Below are 23,366 nucleotides of genomic sequence, written 5' to 3'. Positions count from 1 at the left end.
AGCAGTGCTTCAGGACTGGAGCCATGCCGGCTGTTTCCTCCATCACCCATTTCCTTTATCGACTCCCGCTGCTTTTAAATGACTGGAGGATTTGAACTAGGCCTTCAAGAGACAGCACAGCAGGTGAACAAAGCCATTCAGATCACTGTCTGTTACTCTGCTTCACAAAATGGGAATGTTTATATAGAAATAGAGAGGAATCCCTTTATAACTGTCTTCTAGCGGATGAGAGAAAGATCAGCAGTCTTTACTTCATTAAGAAGAGAATTTCAGTTTCATATCTCTCATATTATCTGTGCAGTCATGTTTGCCATGGGAACAAGCAGAACTGCTCTGCTGAGATCCGTGAGCAACCTTCACCTCTTGTCCATTACTTCTATATTCCACTACATAAAGCATGCATATCAAAATGATGCTTTGAATTTAGATAATGGCTTTCATCCCACTGCCTTGAAGAACATTATTCTAACTGCTGAGTGATTGCTTAGGCTCATTTTATTTAATAAAGGAAGACTCTCATTAACTGATTTGAAATTCTTGAAAATGGGTCATACTGAACCACCTAGGAACTTCATGTGAACCTCGCTCCTTCAGCCCCACTGGCCTGACAAAAGGACAACTCTTCGAAAAGATTTGGATTGCTTCACTAAATCTCCTGTTTTAAATGAAGTCTTGATTAACTGAAACATCAAACAAGTTTGCTGATATCAAGGACAGATACATCTCTGCATTTTCAGCCTGATCTGGTGCTTAATGTAGCTGTTGGCAACCCTGCCTGCAGGAGGGGCATTGGAATTAGATTATCTTTGAGGTCCCTTCCAACCCAAGCCATCCTGTGATACTTTAACTACCACTTCCCCCCCAGGTTTGCTCTCCCCTGCTTTCACCTGCTCAAGTGCTGCCATGCCCAGGACTCACTATATTCCAGCTCTTCGGAGCACAGAAGGCCTCCCAGCAATGTATCCTCCTGGGGTTGGGTGCTGCTTCTGCCATCACCCCAAAGAGCTCCCACATTTCTGCAGCCAAGAGCATCACTTCACGCAGGGCCCCCATGTGCGTGGTGCCATGCATTAACGGACCACCTTCGCCCTATAGCTCCTCTGCTCCCTCTGTTCAGGAACATCATTCGAACGACATGACTCACATTGAATGTATTCCTTGTAACTTAATTGTCTTTATCCTTTTCATTAATTAAATTGAACTGGGAACATCAAGTCTATAGTGTCAGCCTTAGCTTCAGGTATCTTCACCTTTAGATAATTCCTAACAACAAAGGATGATTCAAAACATGTGGCTGTTAACACCTTTCAAATCAAATACAAAAAAAAAAAACAAAGATAAGCCTTATGCACAGGTGACACTTCTCTTCTACCATTTAGCAAGGAATACAGACAAGAATGATTCCATTGTTCATTTTCATATCAACTGGCAGAAATTATCTTTATTAGAAAAATGAATTTTTCATATATTTACATTTTTTACATCATGTTATACTTGGCACGTGTGTTTTCTCCAAATAGTTATATACATTTCGGTACACACAGACATTCGAGTCTCCCATTCCCTTAATGTTTTTTCTACATATTTAACAAAAATGAAGAACACAATACAATTCTGTATGACAACCATAATCATTATATATTTCTCTATCATAAAAAGTTTGAAGCAAACATCTGTTTTAGATATGTTTCAAAATATTTATACAGTATTAGCACTCAGTCATGCACTGGGTTAAAAGGTGGGTGGAGAGAACTGCTGTGAGATGGTACGCATAACGCAGGAGAGGTGCACGACTCCCAGCTCTTTTGGGGAGCACTATGTGCTGTTGGGGAGATCCTACTACAACCAGGGCTTTAAAGGCATGGAGAGATGGGTGCAGGGGTAGCCGGGTGTATGCATGTGTCCATAGCGTGGCAGTTTAAATTGTCTGCACAGACACCTGCGTATTAAAATTAATTTCCGTTTGCTAACCCTATCTAATGAAACAGGCAGTAATTGGAATGCCAAAACTAGTTTTTAATTATTCCCTTTCTTCCCCAAAAACCTTCCCTTTTGAAGAATCCATTGCACTGTGAGTTTTATCGTGAAATTTTGGATTCTGTAAAAAATGAATTATTTCATCCTTTATTCCACTTTCAAGATAATTTTATTTCTACTCTAATGTCCTGATTAATTTCCCTGGGTGCACAGAGGTCTTCAAACCTCTGCTATTCTTTGCTAGCAATAGGAAATTTATGAAATTTACTTTGCAGTACTATGCTCTTGAGGATGTTACGGTAAATGGCACTAAGTAGCGGAAGTGATAGGCTTTTTAATTTACTGTGTATGGAACCAAATGGTTCCAGGATTTCTGTAAAAAGACAAAATTGGTACACATGGAGTCTTTTCCCCATCAGAATAAGAATACATTTCCAAGTGTACCAAATAATTTCTTTCTGAGAAAAAAACAGAGCTAATAGTGTCAATTCTTTTCAAGATACACATAAAACTAACTCGATGCCTTAGGATCAAAGGTTCAATAGTAATTTTTTTACATGTAATCTTTTTTTTTTTCAGAGTACAACTGCAAATAACTTCCAGTCAAACTCAGAATAGCATGTTACTGGAAAATGTTAATAAATGTTTGTAGAATCTTTGTCACAATGCTGAATTTTTCTCCTGCCCCTCATTCCTAAAAAAAAACCCCAAACCTTTATACACATACATTTATATAAAGCTTACATACAGCTTTTAAATATATACATGTATGTATATAAGGAATAGTCAGAACAACACATTACATTTACAATATTCAAGTAAATAGGTAAACATATTTTTTTAACTGCAAGCTGAAATTTTAAAATTTTTCTGGTGATTTTTGTTTAGCAGCACACAGAAATATTTGTGTTTTATCTAAGTCAGCAAAACATCTTTACAGAGGCTGAAACAAAGCATGAAATGCCCGGTTTAGTGTAAATTCAACTCTCATGAGTTAAAATTAACAGTATTAGCTCACAGGTGAAATGCTTCTAAAGAACCTGGAATGTATGGATGCAAATTTTGCATAAGAGTAGCATACTTAGATAAAAATCAGGTAGGAGTCTGCCTAATGGTAATGAATTCTATTTGTACCTTCTGGTTTGCTCAGGGAAGACACAAAATACACTGTGCATGTGGGCGTGAGGTGTGAAGACAGAGAGATCAAGCTGTTCTTCTTCAGAGCAAAATGGACACTCTGAAATAAATAAGACTATTTTAAAATAGTATAGCTGATATAAAGTATAAATTGTAAACAGTTCTTATTAAAAATTGCACAAGTTTTCTTTTCTAGCTGCACACAATTTTACATGATGCAACTTCCCTACCTTTGCAACATGAGGTTTGGTTTTGGTATTTTAACTCTGAGCATGACCCATACTAAGAATGTGCTCTCCCATCACGCACTCGTACATCTCTAAGTCAAATAGTGTTTTGCCTATAGTAGAAATCCAGACCTAGGCTGGATAAAGACAAGATAACAAAAATTGTTCTTATTGCAGACAAAGGAGTTGGAACAAAGTCCTTCTCCAAGACACACTTGCAATGAGTCATAGAGAAATACTGACCATACCGAATTTTCTGCTTCCCTGTATAAGTGGAAAAAATGACTAATTATGCAACGTTCCCTTTGACAAAAAAGCTCAGGAATAACTTCAAATAAATGAATCCATGGCAACTTTTTATCATAAGTTTTGGTTAGAGCATTCTGAATTTAGAAAAGAAGCCAAATATCACCATCGCTATGTCAAGACCTTCACATAGTAATAAAATGGCCAAAAGCCCACGCACCGAGAAGTTACTAACAAGCATCACTGCTAAATACTGCCTCTGTGCAAAATACACTTTGAAAACTGCAGTCTGCATGGATGAATAGAAGGGCCTCCACTGGTACACACACCCACTGATCCTTCCTGGAAATTTTGGGTTTTAACTATCCTTCCTCAGCTACTGTAAATAATGTTTTTAATGACCACGTTTGGGTCACATAAATTGACACAAACTTTTAACATCAGAGCCACTGGGCCAATAGACTGTCTCTGGTCATTAATCCTCAAGATAGCATAAGAAGACATGCCTGCATATATGGAAATGTCAGCAAGTACCATTTCCAGCTCTTTCAGAGAGAAACTCTCACTTATTTTCGCATCCTGGTATTCCTGATCTCCAGCAAGTCCCTCAGCCTCTTCAGCAATAGGCATCAAACACTACAATAAATGCTGCTAGGGAACTGGTGGCTTTAGGAGGTTTGGAAAGAAGAGTAGAGAATCATTTACAATAAAGCACTGCTGGAATGTGCCCCACATTTGGGAGATTACTCATATATGACTGGGTGGGAAAGGGTACGCACGCACACGTATTTATACTGTATACATATTTAGGTTAAAAACTATTAATAAACAGCTTTCTTCTGGTATTTGGTAATTAAAATATCAGGCTTGTATCATTCAAAATAGTGCAACCTACATAGCAATATACAGGAAAATTACACGCATTGTTCCTATTACCATTGATATGCTCTGGCACATCAAGATGACAGGATATCCATTTCCATAGGATTAACCTTTTGCATATTTAATTGTACTCTTTGGCCCATTTTCCTGTGAAACCTCGTATGACAATATAAAGACTTTGGCTTAAAAAACAAAAAGAAATAAGAAACTCTCTTTTTTATTTCAGTGATTTATAATCTCCAGCAGGATTCAAATCACCTTCATTAAGAATCAGCTTCTAGAAACCACACTCTGCTGCCCATCACATTCCATTCCCTATTGTGGATAACTGTGAACCTCCAATTTCCCTCCTTTTTTTCATTTTGAACATAATTTACACTTCAAATACTGACCAACACATACTCCAAATTCTTTTTTTGACTCCTCTAATATTGTTCCATCAATGAACAAGAGAAGTCTCCTTCCCCAAAGCAAAGGGCACAGGAACCTTGTGAGGGCCTTCAATTGCAGAACTATGAGTCCAAATACAATAAGAAACAGAAGCCAAAATATATTTCCAAACTGTGTTTTGCCATTTAAATGCCATTATAAAACAGGCTTAATGAATTATTCTCAGTCTGAAGAATCCTGTAGTGACAATTAAACCAAAGCTCTTCAAAAGGGTTATTCTTATGTATGGCAATGTACAATACTTAAATTAAAAATGTATGATCATAATTCAATTGTTCAGAAAAACACATCATTTCTTCTAATAGTTCTAGAAGTGCAAAACAAGACATTCTCCATTAAAATTTCATATAACAATAAATATTACCATTTGCCCACATTAAAGCTCAGGACCATTTGTGAGAAATGAGGAAACCTTTGTTAATTCCCAGGCAAATTATCATCTCACTTGGAAGTTTATAGTAAATAAGCATCATAATATTTACTGGTATTTACTTTCACAGTTTAGAATGTGCACATAGAAATATAATTTTTGAAATATCAGTGAAAGCAAATGCTAATTACAAAAGGGAAAGGATAAAACGTCTAACAGTATAACTGCTGATCACCACTACGTCTGAAGAGCGGGAGAGTCAAAAATCATCTCTTTTAAATATGTAGTACTCTATTCAGTGTGGTTATCTGCTAATAAAGATATTGCATGACAATATTACAGCATAGTCATATTCTCTACTATTTTAATACAGGTAAAGAATTGAGGAAAAGGAGTAAAATACTTAAGTGCAAAACAACAAAAGCCTGCTAAATATTGAAGTAACTTAATTTTACTTCTGTTATTTCTGGTTCTTAAATTATAGGTATGACAAGATCATCACGTAATCAGCAGTGGATTCTTACAGCTGTTTAGACTGGCATTCATTTTAAGAACACTTTTAACCAAGGTAGATACATCCTGCAGGATGTAACCAAAAAGCTCCTGAACCTGCATAGACAACAGAGTGCATTCTCGCTGCACTGCAGGGAGATGCATGCTTGTAATCGTGACTTCCAAAGAGTGCATATTCTTCAACAAAGTACTCTCTATGCAGGTTTAGTGAAGAAGAGCAAAAAATTAAATTAAATTAAATGAAAAGCTGGATTTGATTGAGGGACTTATTTACAAGCAGTGCAGTAACCCTCCCCCAGCAGAGCAGAGAGAAGCAAGGCAGAATTTCTGCTCCCACTGAACAGAGGAGCAGACACCAGTGAACGCAAACAACCACCTCTATATCCCACAGGCATTGCTGCTACACTGCAATGAAGGCGAACAGGTGGAAATGGGATTAATTTCACAATGACAGCTGAGTGTCAACAAGAATTTTACACTATGTACAATATGTGCACATGAGACAGAGAAGTCGGCACGATCAGAACGATGGAAGAAACAGGATGGTCTTGAGGCTACTCTTGTGTAACTTAACCAGAGCTCTGCAGGAGACTTCAGCTACAACAGGTGGAGTCTTTTCTATACCATAACCTTTGTCTGTCTATATTTGCATTTATGTCCACAAATAAGTACACAGCAGGGATTAAACTGTGCTCCCTCCTATTGACAATCACTACTAGTGTTTTGCTAATATGTTTAAGCAAGGTGGTATAGGCTCAACTGAGCAGGCTCATACCATAGAGTCGTACTTTGAAAGACCTTTGCACTCCTTCAGAAGATCATTCAGCACTAATTCGAAGGTTTCACTCTCAGTAGGAAAAAGGTTTTGATTAAAAAATTAACATCAGTAAAACAAGTGAATTAAGCATGTCACCAGAAAACTGTTTTTATGTTGTAAACCAGACTGCCCTATGCAGGAAATACACCTACTTCAGAAGGATATTTGAGCCAAAATTAGAGCTAGATATTTGAGCTAAAATAGAGCTAGAGCTGGGAAAGGCAAAGTTTAGCAAGTGGATTCACGACACTCCATTTTGACAGAAGCACAGAATGTGATGATTAACACTTAACACAAACTACCCAAGCCACGCAATGGATGCTGTTCTCTTTTAACTAAGAGGACCTTATAATAAAATATCTGTTTTCACTAGGTTTCATATATAATACGTTAAATTCAAAGTAAAACAACAAAAACATTAACCTCTTTAATTCTTCCTACATCCAGCCTGACTCTAAGACCTGTATCGTAATTCCTGTTCTGTTTTTTGTTGGTGAACCCAGCAAGGGAAGGAGTGGTACTAAAGTCTTCCCCATCACTGTATCTTAAGATGCATATGCTACACAGAAGAAATATAAAAATAGCAAGTTATTCTACAGGGAAGAGATGCTAACACTTTTATTTCATGCCGGTTAGTCACAGGGTATAAAGAAAATAGTGATACTGTTTAGGTTGGAAGTACTGCAGAATCCACAACAGACAGGTGCAGCTTTAGCAGATATTGAGTAAGCACAGGAATCTATATGATCTGCAAGGTGTAAACTGGCACTCACAGATTCAACTGATCAGATTTTGAGGCTGGGATAAATAGTTCACTACTCTACTAAGCACGCCTAACTGAGATCTCTGACTCGTGCCCATGCTTCCTAAAATTTCTGCAGAGAGAGATAAATGCTTTCAAGACACATCATCAACACAACTGCTTCCAAGCCTCCAGTGCTCTGACTGCCATCAGGAGGGAGCTTTCTCTCTCTTTCTCTCCCTACACCGGCAACACAAAGAGCTTAGCCTTCCAGCAGAGAAACCCAGACACTACATACCTCTAGCTTTTGCTACCTTAGGAACTATGTAAAAAAATTCATTTTCATGAGAAAAACAAACAAACAAACAAAAAAAAACAACTACTAATTTGCCTTAGCTTTATTGTGACCCTTAATTTAACTAAATGTTCCTGAAAGACCACAAAGAGAGAGACATGTTCATGAGATGCTGCCAAAACACGGTGGGCTGGCGGTGATTTGGATTCAGTGTGTCCACAGCACTTTTTTTTCCTAACTGAGCTTCTAAAGTAGCAAAATAAAGAATTCTGAGCGAAAGCTGCCAAAACATTAAATGAAAATTTCCAGAAATACAAAGAACTCTTAATTTCCTTAATTTTATCTTATATATTAACGTATCTTATTTCCATGCTTTTAAGTTAGTGGGTGGCTACACTGCTCTACAAAACACAAGCAGAAAACAAAATTCATTCGAAAGGAAAAGGAAAGTGCACTGTGGTGAAAAGGGGAAGACAAAAACATGGAGAAATTCTACAACGTCTTTAAAAGAGGAAAAAAGCAAGAGGCAGGAATGTCTACATAGCTGTTTTTACCTCCATGTACCTACTCCACTCCTCAGCAATTCAATATCCTGCCTCCATAAAAGTTGTCGTCCAGGAGCAGTGTAACACTACGGGACATGCTACCAAGAATGGCCCATATCATTTACAGCCTGATTCAGTTCCAGCTGGAGTCACGGGAAATCTTGGTGATAGGAATGACCAACAATCTGCTAGAGCTGTAATCAGGAAAATGTAACAAGTCACCAGCACCATCCAGAAAGGTACAGAAAGGATGGCCACTTATGCAGGAAGATTCTTTTCTCCTCTTCAAGTATAGCAGCAGCTGGAGTGAGAGAGAGGGAAATACAGAAAGTCTTGATCTCAATTTAATTGAAAGTCAGTGCAAATATATCAACAAAGCTCAGGCATTATTCAGAGTTCCATATGCTCTACAGCTGAGCCTCACAAGCTGTGGCTTGTGGCTCTACTGTTGAAGCTTTTCCTTCAACTTCTCAGCTTCTTCTTCTTTACATGTATGCATTAGCAACCACACTAGCTACTCTAGCTAAAACCCTGCACTTTAGCCTTTTCTTTCCCCTTCATTCAGACATATTACATGCCAAGATCAAAACCGCAAACGCATGCATGATTCTTATCCCTCTACTTTCAGTATCCTTTTTTTTTTTTTTTAATCTCTTTTTCTTTTAAGGCAGCATAGTTTATTCCCATGTGAACAACTGCTGTGCAACATTATCAAGTCTTCCCTCTGTCTCTTTAATTTGGTTTGGTGTGGGATTGTATTTCACGTTTGTAGGTAACCAATCTCTACAGTCACCAGAAATCTTCTCAAATCAGAAAAAGCAAACACTGTAGTGTATTTCTTTTTAGCTAATTTGCCTGAACATTTCACAGAAGGATAATTTCACCTGGGTTTAGCATGTTTGCATTTGGATCTCAACAGTTTATTTAGAAAATGTTGTAAATGGAAACTTTTCTTTCCCAGAGTTTTATATACAGTATTGTCTATATATTGAAGCATGGGTGTCTAGTTGCAGATAAAAATGAAGTTACAAAAGACCTGGAGTGAGCAGACAGTATTCTGAGTGCCTTCAGATGATGTGAAAGACAAGAGCCACCATGGAGTTTTATGATTCACTTGGTAAAATTCCCAGCAACTTGCATGGTAGTTTTTGGTGTGATATCAGCAAACAGACAATTTGCTGAAAACACAGGTGGTTCCAGACAGTTAAGATCTTATTTAATCTACTATGATTTAGACGGGAAATTAAAATTTGCCTCAAATATTTTAATTATACTCAGTACAACAATATTTATGTCTTTAGTGCATTTTCTTTCCCATGGACCTAAGACATGAGGGTACACGTGTATACACATGTGAGAGGGGGTTTGATTGTGAAAAGTAGTGTTCATCCCATCCATAAACATCCTATCTCTACTTGGTTCATACAGCTATTCCTGAGATAGAATCCCTGTAAGGACAGTCAAGGATCTTCTTTTTTATAAAAACCAGAGCCAGTGAGAAGCCAGAAAGCATATCATGTGAATCAGGGCCAATAATTGTGACCAAATGTTGAACAAGAAATACTCAAAAGATATTTGCTCTGGACAGAGTGCAGATGCCCATAGCTGTGCTTTCTGAACATAAATATAACAAGGTATGCTGAGATTTTTGGAAGCTGGGAAGGGATTTGGAAAACTCAAATCCCACTGCATTTCATTCCTTCAAAAAATATCATCCTTCACCATTATGACGAAAGTACAAATACATTTGTAAATATCAAGAATTCATTGTGGACCGTTTAGTAATTAAAATCAGCTCAAATCTGTTTAATAAAAGAATTGTAAATAGAAATTCAATAAGCCATATTCTATCACTATGTGTCATTTATATTACCTCCCATTTGCAGTTCTCGTCTGAAGGATGCTACTCCAAACTAAACAACTTGCATACTGTAACTCTGACTTGCAGATATACTATTACAGCTGATGTAAGTATGATTCTATCGAAAATAACTTTTGTTTAGGGAAAAGTCAGGGTAGTATTTACATTTTCCAATTCACAGTGGTAATGGTTTCCTCGTTCAGATTTTCAATGAAATCTAAGGAATAATTTAATAATCTAATAATCTAAACTTCCTATACATGGACAAATAAATAAATAAATAAAATCAGAGCGATTCTTAGACTAGCAGGACAATGGGAGAGAACTACCTGTTGATACTTTCTGCATTTAAATATATTAGCAATTTACTTCTTTAACTACAATTTACAACTGTACACTCTACTCACGAAAGTCTTCCTCTTTTCCCTCTTACATTCCCTTATGGCTATGGGGGATGAGGAAGGATGCATAGCACACATTTTGTTTCTGAAATATGCTGATTGATCTTCACTAGAAATAAAAGTCATATAAGAATACAGCCTTGTAATGTGAATATTTTTGCATACCGGTGAGTGATGATGTGTGCATATATTCAGTTTATAGGACAGATTTGATTAGAGAGGTTAAAAAAACAAAAAAAGGTCTGATGTTCAACAAATATGCATGATATTCCAGAAAGAAGGCCCACAAAAGGCATTAATCCTTCATGGTGTATGCAAATAAATGGCATTGCATTCCTTGCTGATTACACTGAACATATGGCTGTTCGTATTTGATACCATATTAACAGCTTTAGTAATACTAACATACAGTTAATTAGATGTCACTAACATCCTATGAACAAAGAACTATGGTGGGTTGGGATTTGGTTTGGGAACAGAAGGAATAAAATAAATACTATACAGCCCTGAGTAATCACCAGTAAGGGGCAAATGCAAACTTGCATACTTATTAGGTCTTAAGGTTACTAATGAAGTCCACAACTCCACAATAAGTGACATATATTGATAGCTAAAAATATATACTCTGGATTAGGCAGCTGTGAATTTTTTGACAAGATGACTGCAGACTTTTCAATGAACTTAGTTTCTAATGGCAAGTGCATGTGAAATATAAGAAAAGCATTTGTACATTAACATTAACCAAAATCCACAGGGCTTCCTTTTGGTACACAGCAGTTCACATGTTTGGGCCTACAGTCTTCCCATTTATTTTCTGTCAGTCTACAATGAACATACTAATTTTGTGCTAATACACTGTATTTTGTTAATTAAGGTCCTGGGGTTTGGGTTGGATTCTTTTTTCTTTTTTTTTTAGGTTTTTCTTGTTTGAAAATGATTATGAAGCTAAAATATATTTTTGAAAGCCTAGCTCTCTGTTCTCTTTTAAAGAGTCTTATTTTTGTAACTTAGAAAATGCATTCCTAATTCTTTTTGTCTGTGTCATACTACATGCATACCATATTGCTTATCCGGTACTAGAAAATCATTAAACATTTCTAAGGACAAAAGTACATTGAATGATACTTAGCAACAGAAATTAGAATAACCAAAATTATAAAATAATCAGATACAAAATAGCATAGTTGCCAACATATATTGGGGCTATTTCGGTACAACTTGCCATTTATATAAGCATACATAAATGGCTATTTTTTCTCCTTTTCAACAAGACATATTTTAAAAAGATGGTTGAGAGCATACTAAGTTTACCTATTCATGTACAAAAGTACATTGAGAAAGGGAGAGGTTTACATATCATTTACTATAGCAGGATATTGTTAAAGGAAATATTCTCCCTCTACGATGGTGGCAACTATTTTTCCCTATAGATAAGTGTTCATGGAAAATTTAAACATCTGATTCAATGCTAGGCATTTTCTTATACACACGTCTATTGCTACAGGAATTTAAAACCCTTTGAGTCGAATACACACTATTCCTATTTGCAACATAAGGCAAAACATGCTCTGAAATGTACATGTCATTATGGATCCGACCATCCCTGGAACAGTATGATGCTGTAGACTTTATGGATGACCTGAAATAATTATCATTTCTTCCTCTGGATGGTAACGAATATTTATAAAGATCAGCTGGATTTCGCCTAAGAGATAAGTGCTGGTCATCACGATACGAGTGCAGAAAGGGATTATCTTCTGAGTGAACGGGATACAGGGACTTGCTCCTCTTACTGTCCTCTAGAGCATGAGTTAAAAGTGAGGCTTTGTTGCTCAACAGTTTGCTTGAGGGAACACTAAACATGCTTGCATATGGACTACTTTGGAGAAACTTCTCTTTATCTTTCAAGCTTATACTACGAGAAGGTCTTCCAAGATCAATTTCCCTGGACTTATCAGCAATATTATCAAACGAATGTTGCCTGCTAATCCTCAGCTTATTTTTTTTATGATATTGCAGAGCATTATTCTGTGACCAACTATGGTCATATATTTCTTCAGGAAGTGATAAGTTCGTTGTGTCCTGCAGCATCTGATCTTCCTCAATATCATAGAGGTTCCCCATCCGCAAGCATGCATCACATTTGTAGGGAGATCTGCCTGAATAATGTCCCGCATAAGTGGGCAAATTGGAAAGACAGCTCCTACAGTGGGTAGAATTCTGTCTGTATCTATCATTCATGTCAACTAGGGAAGCATTTTTATCTTTTAAACTGTAGTGCTTTGCATAAAGTTTATATTGATCATTATTTGGAAGACTGTCTTCGTTATGCATGGGAGTCCTGTTAGCATGTTCTGCTTTCCTGTAGTTGTCATTGTGATCTTGATAAACATCAGGATACTCTCTAGTTTCTGGAAGGACAATGTTTTCGATATACTGCGGTGTGTCCAAGCGGAATCCTGGTTCCTTATCAGCATCAATTGTGTAGATTTTATCCCGTGGAGAGCTCTGTTTGGTTTTCAGATATGTCAGTTCCACTTCACTACAGTCTTTTGGGTATTTTGATGCTACTGTTCTTTTTTTAAAATTGTCCTTGGTTTTGTGGTGCTTATTGTTGTTTTCAGGTTCCATATGGCAAGTAGCCCGGCTTGATGTCTCTGATACATCTGAATGGACAATCTCTTCAGGAAGATATCTTTGGCTTTTCAGTGAAAGCTGCCGGTTTTCATCTGACCCGTTTTCCCTCTGGGAACCTTGACTCTGACGTACAGATTCTTGACGTAAAGATTCAACAGATTTCCTCCAAAGTTGCCTGGGTCTGGAGTTTGCTTTTGCTTCTGTTGTTACTGCAACCTCCACTGTATTTGGGTTGGACTCATTCAGTGTGAGAGGATGCTGACCTTGGAAAACATAGTTGTTAAGATTGTCCTTGTGTCGATTGCCAGGAAGTGTCTGCAGTTCATTCATGTTTTCACCAAAAAAGTTGTCCTTTGTCTGAAAGGATCTGTTATCAGAAAAGATCAGGTTTCCCTTATCCATGACCATGTCCATAATCAAGGAACCCCTCTGAATAAAATCAGCTGTTCTTTTGGGGGAGTTAATTCTTGAAGGATTTATATTGGTCATATTTTTCGCTGTTCGTAGTAGTTTTAACATGTTAGTTTGGGAATTGGTCAAAGTAAAGTCAGGGGACTTCTTTTTTTCTTCAATGTGTACTCCATGAATGCAGCTATAAATACCCTGTAATAAGAATTATATAAAACAAATTAAATTACTATATGTAAATTTTAAATATTTTCATTCCAATTTCATTGGCAATAAAACATTGCTTATTTAATGAGTAAAAGGCATATACCTATTCTTGTAGTATTTGTTTAGATCTGTATGGAAGAATAGTTTTTGCCATAATCCACTGGCAATGTAAAGGACGATTGCCAGTATTTTACAAACCAGTGGTCTGTGTTCGCCTCCCATACTTTATTCCAGACAACAGGATTATAGGGGACCTCAAAAAGTTCCCTAATACCATCATAAAATATAACTAACCTTCATTAATGGAAATTCTATTTTTCTAAAGCAATGATTAAATTACTGCTCTAAAAGAAGCGTGCAGTAAGGCTACTGGAAGTTATGGTGCTCTTCAGTTCTTTCTAAGCCTGAAATTGAGTTCATCTGGGGCAAAAGGCTCAAGTCCATCCTGTATGCAACTCTTACCTGTTTAGTGGCTCTTGTGAGTTCGAATGATATTCTGGATTCTGTGAAATTTGCCTTTTAAATAAGTATTTTTCACCAGAGAAGATTGAGTTTCACACTGAAGCCCAAAGTATAAACTTCAAATGCAAAACATGAAGATGTAAGCATTTATGCTTTACTAGGCAATCTCCAACAGGCTAGGGCAGACTGTTTTAGTGCAGTTCCAGTACAATCAAATTTACTCTAAAAGGTAATTTTAGTACATTTTTTAAGAAATTAGGCATTTTTTTAAATCATTTTCTGTTCTCCTCAGCTATATACAAGCATCTGTGAAGTCCATTACTTAACAAAGTGCTACATTTAAAAAATTAAATAAGAAATATAAATTTGTCAAAAAGTTTGAGAACACCTTTTGGTGTCAAAGGTTTGAGAGCACCTACTTCCTTTATCTTACTGCTCATATTAATTATTGGGATATGTAAATCTGCTTTGGATTTGGTATTATTAAAAATTGTCATACTGTCTAACCAAACACAAATGATACTTGTGTTTGACTATTTCTCTTATATAAATTAGCTATCAAGAAAAGCCTACTTAAAAGCTAGTCTAGTACTTTTATCACTTAAAATCTCCTTCTTTATGAAGTACACAAACCTGAGAGTTAACATCTGTCACTAATTTAGTGCTTATTTTGTTGGTTGTTGGGGTTGGTTTTGTTTTTTTGTTGTTCTTTTTTTTTGGGGGGGGGAGGTGGGGTGTCAAGGAAGGGTGAGTCTTCTTGAATATAAGCAGCTCTGCCTTTACTACATCAAAATTTCCCTTATATATATTACATTTTTAGCATTCAATTAACAATTATCCTGACATATGATAATTAATCTGGTAGAATAATCCATTGGAGAAAAGACTTCCCATGAACTGCTAGAACATAATAAGGTCATTGATCACTTTGTCCGTGCTGTAAACAAGTATTTCAAATGTCTAAGTGGGAATACAAAGAAAAGTGATGTATTAGGGAGGCAGTGCTCATACTGTCAATTACCTGAAGGGGTGAAATGCAAAGAATACTAACCCTGCTGATTGAGAACAATAATCCTGGTCTATCAGAACAGATTCCAGTGAAGCAGAATCTAAGCTTCCAGTAAAATAAATGCTCCCAGACAAAGGTAATTAAACTGAGTGCCATGGCTGCTGCAAGCATGTAAAACACTCCTGCCATGTTGTCAATATCCAGCTGGCTGCTCATGACTTCATTCTTCTCATTGTGGCAAATACCAGTCAGCCACAGGGTTTCTAACTCTTCCATCTCACCTAGGGAGAGCAAGGAGTCAAAACCGTTAGAATGCAAAAAGTTAATTGTCACAATACTAGAAAGTCTTTGCAAACTGAAAAATACAGCACATTTTAATGCCTCATTTGTGAAGCTTCATTTGTGAAGCCTCATTTGTGAACCTTCTTAAAGACCTTACATTCCATGTGTCTACGTGCACATATACTTTTCATCCATGCATCCCTTATGTATTTTTGCACACCAGTCTCCTAACTCAGTCAGATGGTCTTGGATGTTAAAACACAGAAAATTCCATCAAAAAAGATTAAGTGACAAATTATGAAAATCAGCATAAGTGATAACAGCAAGGATCAGCATTGGGCTGCTCTGGATGCCTCACTGGGCCATCACTGCTGCAGTTATCAATCACATTTCCTCTTGTAGCTGGCTGCATTTCACTAATACCTAAACTGATCCAGAGATTATGTTTTCAGTCACTTCCTTATCTACAAGCACTTTAGAAAGAGAAGATGCAATTTGTGAAAACTTTGTGGGCTTTCCACCAAATAGCTTTATGGCAAAGCAATGGCAATCACCAACACTGGATGGAAAATTACCCAAAGCACAATATTTACAGGTCACACTGATGTAAAACTGGGAATGTGAAGCAGGATATTGTAACCCAGCCTGTACATACAGGGAGCGAGGAAATACAAGTGTTGTTCTAAAAAAATTCTACTGGGTTTCATAAACTGCCTGCTTTTGTAGAAAACAACAAGCTGATATGAATGCTTAAATGCATGCAGTATGTCTTTTCCTGCTTACATTTCTTTATTTTTGTCTCTCTCAAATACAGTCCTTCTTCATGCTTTCTGTTTTCCCTGCTTCCAGCCAGAAACCTGGGTGATGCAGGGACTGCAAACACTCTCCCTGTCCCATGCTCTCTCCCAGCTTCCCTCTGGCTGAGTCCTGCACACCTCTCTGCTCCCCACCTCACCACCTCTCCCACTGCAGTCTCCTTTGGCCTTTTGTTGCTGCCTCCTGAGCAGCAGCAGGAAGATAAACAGCACCATCACGTTTGAAACAGAGCAACCCTGTTTTCTGGTTCTGGATACACAGCACCTTACTGTAATTAAACCATTTACTTTACTTAAAAACTAAAGAAGCAGATCAACTCCCTCTCACTGTTAGTCTTAGCATATGTATTTCCTGGAAGAGATTTGGCCTTCGATGAAGGACGCTATCATTTAGCAGCAGCTGCCAACATGGACAGAGATGTGCAAGAAATCGCACTTGTTACTGCAAAGATTGTTTTTTTATATTGTATCATATGATATTTTCACACACTATTGCTGTTCTACTTACTGTGGCATTGCAAATGCATACATCCTTCTCTTTACTCTCTCGGGAATATAGTCAGCTGAGTAAATCTATTATTTTTAATAATAGGCATAAATTTCTGTCTAAATAATACTGCAGGCAATAGAGAGGGCCAAAACAGTTCAGGATATGGCTTCAATCTGGGGGAAGAATTCACACGCTACTGATGCCTAATCCTTACCAGGGATTAGGAAATGCACCTTCTGTATTGTAATCCATACAGCATTGGAGTAAAGATCAGGAAAAAATGGCTAAAAGCTATACTGACTTTTCAGCTACCTTCAAGCCATACTAAAAGATCAATGACTTGCTGCGCAAGAGAATTTTAAAAGGATAGAGTGCTGGGCAATAGGAAAGCTGCAGCCCATGGATAATTTGGATGTATGAGTTGGAAGCGGAAAGCAAGACTGCAATGGATTCTCAGGGAATGTGAAGGAAATACTGAAGCAGAAAAGACAAGCACTGAGGCATTTTAGGAAAGGCATTTCACAAATTTGTAAGAGATTATTCAGTTTTGAGTTAATTCTGAGTTTAGTTTTATGCTTGAAGCATGAATTGAACCTCTACACCTGAAAAAGGCCGTGTGACTTCTCCCAAATTACAGTACTCAATCTTCAAAGCACCTCAGCACATCCCCTAAGAAGAAAGTCAATTTTATGAATATTTAAAAGGCTTCTAATCCAGGAAATAAGCGCAATAAATTATTAATTGTAACCATATGGATATTGCACAATCAGTACATAGCTATCCGGGGGTCGTTGTGCACTTCTACGTCTTGGAACATTTGGATTTGTTTGGTATACATGTACACGTGCTAAACCTCAATGGACTACTCACCTCGTACATCTTTCAAACCCTCCCCTGTGAATAAAACTCACAGGCTAAGGAACAGAAAAAAATTTGAGTCCAAAGACAGTGATATTTCTGGTTTGGGCGTTAGTAGCTGAAGCTCTGACAATCAGCCCTCGTTATTTCCCACAAGAAAATGTACATCTCCCAGGGTTGTCAAACATCAATTTGATTTGACTGCCGTGCCCTTTTACAGTTCATAACAAAATTCAGGGAGGACTTTAAACCTCTTTTTCATTAGTTTCCAATGTTTTTTTTCCCTTTGGCTTGTACATCTGAAGTGACTATTGATAATCCACTAACCTTTCCAAAAACATCACTACAGAAACAAACTGGGCTTGTTTGAGTTGAGACAAGTAGCAGCGCCCTGGTAAGCTATGAAGAACAAAGCATCCCGGGGTCTCACAGATCCTGCTGTTGTAACAGCCCTTTCATTATATCTGATAGTGACAGAAATGACTGTTAATTAGTAGCTAAAAGTAATGCAGTACAATTTTATAGATCATAAAGCACTGTGAATCATTGGACTGTCATGTTTATTAAATGACATTATCCAGGAATGGACAGATTAGGCTGGCATTCTAGTGTATGTATATATAAATCAATCATTTCCTGTGTGTGTGTTTATACATACACGTAAAACACGTGTATACACACAGACACACAAAACAGTTACTCCTTTAGCTGTAATAACACTTTGGCCCAGCTGATTCTACAAAACTAGCAAAAAAAAAAAAAAAAAAAAGCCTGATCTTTTTGTTGCCCTTCTTGTCCATTTGTTTTATATCCAAGATATTGATAGAATTGTTCCAGATTTCAGTAGAAAAGTACATCATGACACTAGTATGTAGTATGTAGACTATATGATAGAATAGCACAATATAATAATGCTATATAACATATATATATATAAAACAATGCTATATAACATAACATTATGGCACAAGATTACAAAATGAATGGTTCCAATATATTTGATAAAATAAAAAAAAACCCAAAACAAAACTAGTGTTAGTTTCTGTTTAACATGGTCACAGTACAGCTCACCTGCAAAATTCATAGATAACTGGTGCCTACAGTAAGATATATATAAATATTTTAATTTACATAGTCATATTTATATAAGGTCTGCCTCATTTACAATGTAAGACTCAGTTTAAGCAATTATTACATTTTTATTTTTTTTAATCTCAGTGGTGCTGAGGGGCTGCATTATTCACTTACAATGCAGTATGGCCCTCTCAAACAAACTGCAGATCTCTAGCTCTCAGTGCTAGTTCAAGACTACTTACAAAGTTTTTGCAAACAATTAAAAGGTCCCTGTAAATTTCTCTTGGGTTGGTTTCTATTTCCGTGGTGTGCTTTGCTTTGGCTCTATTTACACAGAAACAGCTGTTTGGCTGTGCTGACTCTGAATATCCCAAGTGAAGTGCTTTTCTCTCTGCATTTAGTGCAACACCTCTAGCTTATCTGACAAAAAAAACATTATCCAGACACAGACAAGATACAGATCAAAGGGTAGAATTACACTTTTCCTCATCACAGCCTTTAGCCTTTTTTGCATGCTCTGGGAAATATCTGATCCTTCTGCTATCCTGTCTGAGCTGAAAAACATGCTCTCCTTCTGCAGCTCTTATCACTGCCCCTTTCCCTAGAGAAGCGTCAGACCTCAGGGCTGCCAGAATCTCCATTCCTGGCTCAACCTCTTGCAAGGCCCTGCCATCATTTCTTGGTTCTCAGCTTTGTTGATCAAACATCTTCCCAAAACAGAGCCAGCACCCTCCCAAATGATGGCCCAACATGCTTAAAGCTGTTTGCTTTATGGAATGTTTCACTGATGCTATTTTCTTTTCTGAGTGTTTCATCCCCCACATCTATACCTGCATCCAGGAAGAAGCACGCATACTGATAATCACGTTATTTATCAAAAGCAAACAAACAAACAAAATGATTTTTGGTTTGGCTCCACACACCCAAGCATACATAAGCCATCATTCTGCAGATTCACTTACAGAAAAGTAGTTTGGGAGTAACTTTTTCTTGGTTTTTTTTTTTTTTTTTTTTTTTTTTTTAGGGGGAAGAACAGCTTTTCAACATTAGTCTGATGTGTTCCTTCTACTTGGTTAAAAGAAAAAATGCTTCATTATCACTCAAATAGCTCCCTAGTTAAAAACTTGCCAGAAATAAACAAGCACAAAGCTTTATAATTACATCTAAAAAGAGAACAAAAAATGATGATAACCTTCTTTGCTGCTTACCTAAAAAGTAAGTTACAAAATTAACTTGCTGCTGCACCACTTCAGTGAAGGAAATGGGACCTCTGAAACCTGAGCATCCTCTCCCCCTTCTTCCTGAGGATCCAAGCATGGACAGAAGGGATAGAGTGCAGAATCTAACCCTGTATCTTCCAGGTGCCAAAGCCAACTGTGTGCTTCCATAGTTCAATAAATAGCAGACACCAGAAGTGCTGCAGCCCTAGTAGTGCCTCCATCTCTATGCCCACAGACAGAGCTTTCACCCTCCTCCCCAGAACTGCTGAGCAGCACCAAAAAGCACTACCTCAGCTAGTGCAGTTGTGGAGAGAGCTTCAGCCTGGCAGAATCACCCCAAAATTGAAGGACGATTTTCTTTCTTTGATTTTCACTCTTGGGAAGCAAGCCAAACCTGGGCTGGATTTTAGTGTGACTTGGGAACACAGCCAGACTAACCACAGAGTCGTGGCAGTCCAAAATATCACACACAAGTCCCAGGCACTGCATGCTTTTAGAAGCTGTGCTGCATTCAGCCAGCTCCCGGCGGGGAGCAGCCACTAGCAGAAGTCTGGACAGGGTGTTTGATGGAGGGAAATGGAGGAAATAATAACTACAGAGATATGACTTCAGAATTGACTCTACACATGAGAAATGCCTGTCAAGAAGCCATTAAATCAAAGTTATGGGAGGGAAGAATAAGCAGCTATTTACAAACAGTGATGACAGTCAAAGCCCTGACTGAGTGGAAGAGGAAACAGGAATGCTCCTTGTGAAAAAATCACAATTTGGTTATTTCACTTTGCTACCTTCTCTGCAAAAACTTGTCCATCAGATAAGCAACCTACAATACTTTTACAACACTCATAAATGAAAAATCTACTGTTTTATCCTGATTTTTTATGCTCAAATGATCAAAATGTTAAAAATTGTGTTTTAATTTTTTATATGCATTGAAGGCTATATAGCTCACTATAGCTACTTTTTCCTTGTGAGTCAGGTGTTCTTTTGCTCTGCTTTAACCTCATAGGCTTCTACTCATCCTGCCTGGGATGCTGGAGATAATCACTGATGATTTACAGGCTGCCTCAGCTACTTGCTTAGCTACTCTGGGGGAATTTTTCATCAAGTCCTTACCTTAATTTTAGTCTATTAAATTATTTTACACAAAGAGAGAAGAAATCTATTTCATATCCCTTCTGGATTCCAAAAAAAGATGGAATTTTGCTTTGTTCCATTGGTGATTTACAGCAGCCCTCTGGTTTCAGCACATCCCTGGCTTGCACAAGGTGCAGTGCAGGAGGAGGTCACTGTGGCACAGGTCACAATGCATGTGACAGCATGCAAAGCCACAGGCTGCTACTGATAGTCTGATGGGTGCTAACTTGCACATAGCTCTAACATGAGTTTTTCCTCCTCAGCCTGAGGAGCAAGCATGCAAAGAATAAAGAAAATCAACATATACAGATCGGAGATCTTGAATAAAGGAGTTAAATACATATGTCCACATTGGGCAAATGTAGGACATAATGTTCAAAAATCTGTGGCTATGCTCATCATCTGCTGTTCATGCTGGAAAAGGGGACAGTTTTCAATCTGGAAGCAGACACTCTGGTGTTAGCTCCCACCAGCACCAGAGGAAGAAGACAACACTCCATCATCTCCAGACCCCAGTGTAAGAGGCTCTTTACCCTGAACAGAGGAGTCAGAAGCCAAATGGGTTGATGTATGTTTGGTTCAATAAGCTCATCAGTTTCAACCTGACCTAGTTATGTGAACCATACAGTGCACTGTGTGTAAGATATTATATAAAAGCACTATGACCTCTTGAATTCAGCCTGGAACCCCCAAAACAATCTCTTACCATGGGAATTTTCTGAGTTATTTCTCCTTGTAAATGTAGTAGGAGGAACACAGATGACTGATAGTGATAAACTTATGGTGAGCTAATGACTGTGCTCTGCATGCCCCTATTAGTGACAGATGAATTAACAAAACCGTTAAGCACGACTTTCAATATTACAATCCCTCTCACTCCTGTTCAGCTACACAAACAGCCTCCTCTTATACACTCACACTCTCCAGTCACATTTGTTCCACCCACTGCTTAAGGAGGACACTAAATATATAAACAGAAAATCACTGGGATTGTGGGTGTATTCTGCCTAGGCAGCACGCACTGAAAATATGTCCATATAGTCACATACGTATTTCCTTCTTGGTTTTTAACACCATTATGAGTCATTCTGCTACACTTCCTTATAACTGAGATTTGGAAGGTTTATGCTAAAATGTGAAAAAAGTAGCAAGGCATTTTCCTCTTCCAGATGTAAGGGGGCAAATCTTATTTCCACAGTTACCTATTGCCACCGAAGAGTGGGAAGCAATTATCCACCCAGGAAAATGATTCTTAGCACATTAAGCTGTCCAAAAAGCACGTAAAGATTAACCAGAATTTAAAGGTATTAGGAAGGGGATAACAGACTCTCTGAAGAAATTCAAACTAGAACCAGTTTTCTTCTTTACATCTTCGTGTCTCTAATTGCTCTAAAGGTTACTGCTTTGAGGGTTACGGGCTTAATACAGCTATACAATCTGTCCCTCCTTTCCTGGGGATCTCTTCCCAGATCTCTGGTTGAGCTGAGCTCATGGCCTGCAGGTAGCACAACAGGTTACAAATCCCTCACATGCACTCAGAGCTCCATCTTGCCAGCTGGCTGATATTCTCCCACTGCTCTCCATACTTACCCTCTTTACGCAGCACTTTTCTGTCTCCCATTTCCAGCTATTTCTGCATGCATGTGCCTTTTATCCACACAGCTAAAGGCTCCCTGCTATCTTTCTCTCAGTCCTATCCGCCCTCTGGAGCCCTTTTACTCTCTTAATCCCAAAGCAACTTTGTCTTTCGCAGTGCAATAGTCTCGTTTACTCAAAAACACCAAAGACAGAGAAATAAAAGTGATTCTGCTCCAAACCATAAATACATGACACTAGAGAAGATTTCAGAAGCAACATCTTGCAAGGCACTCTGCAGTATACTTTTCGAAGTACATCTCTGTTTTACATCACACCACGCAGCCCAAGCTAGAGCAACTGGCTGAAAGTTTGTAATGTTGAAGGCTGGAGGAACATGTGTGCCATGCAGCAGTTTAGCAGCTATAGACTTGTTGAATTACTCAGCCTGTGTGTTTGAGCATATACAGAACTTATCAAACTGCAAGCTAACACACTAAAAAAGCAGTTGACAGCTTCTAGGGTAATGTGCTAGATATTGGGCATGTCAGACTTCCCAGCTGCTCCTTACAGAGGTTTATAAGAGAAATCAAAGCATGTATCATGCAACTCTTCAGTATGCAACATCTCTGTTCTGACACATAGCTGTCGTTGTGGGCGAAAGATTCAACAAAATGATGGTGCTGTTTCTCAGCAGCTGCATCATTTTGTTGTTTTGGAATTTTTGGG

General features: G+C 37.8%; 1 protein-coding gene across 2 annotated transcripts in view; it reads right to left on the bottom strand.

Moving 5' to 3' along the window:
• Positions 1–1,413: 1,413 nt before the first annotated feature.
• Positions 1,414–23,366, bottom strand: part of GRIN2A (glutamate ionotropic receptor NMDA type subunit 2A) — a 163,525-nt gene continuing 141,572 nt past the window's right edge. For both annotated transcript variants that reach the window (XM_085237528.1, XM_085237529.1), the window contains exons 13-14: positions 15,229–15,467; positions 1,414–13,703 (exon numbers count right to left, since the gene is read on the bottom strand). In XM_085237528.1, coding sequence (XP_085093654.1) covers positions 11,913–13,703; positions 15,229–15,467 — 2,030 coding nt within the window. In that variant the 3' untranslated portion in view covers positions 1,414–11,912. The remainder of the gene's footprint in view (positions 13,704–15,228; positions 15,468–23,366) is intronic.

The sequence above is a fragment of the Meleagris gallopavo genome, chromosome 16 (genome assembly GCF_905368555.1).
Source record: "Meleagris gallopavo chromosome 16, MGAL_WU_HG_1.1, whole genome shotgun sequence".
Lineage (NCBI taxonomy): Eukaryota > Metazoa > Chordata > Aves > Galliformes > Phasianidae > Meleagris > Meleagris gallopavo.
This window is presented reverse-complemented; position numbering and strand designations above follow the sequence as displayed.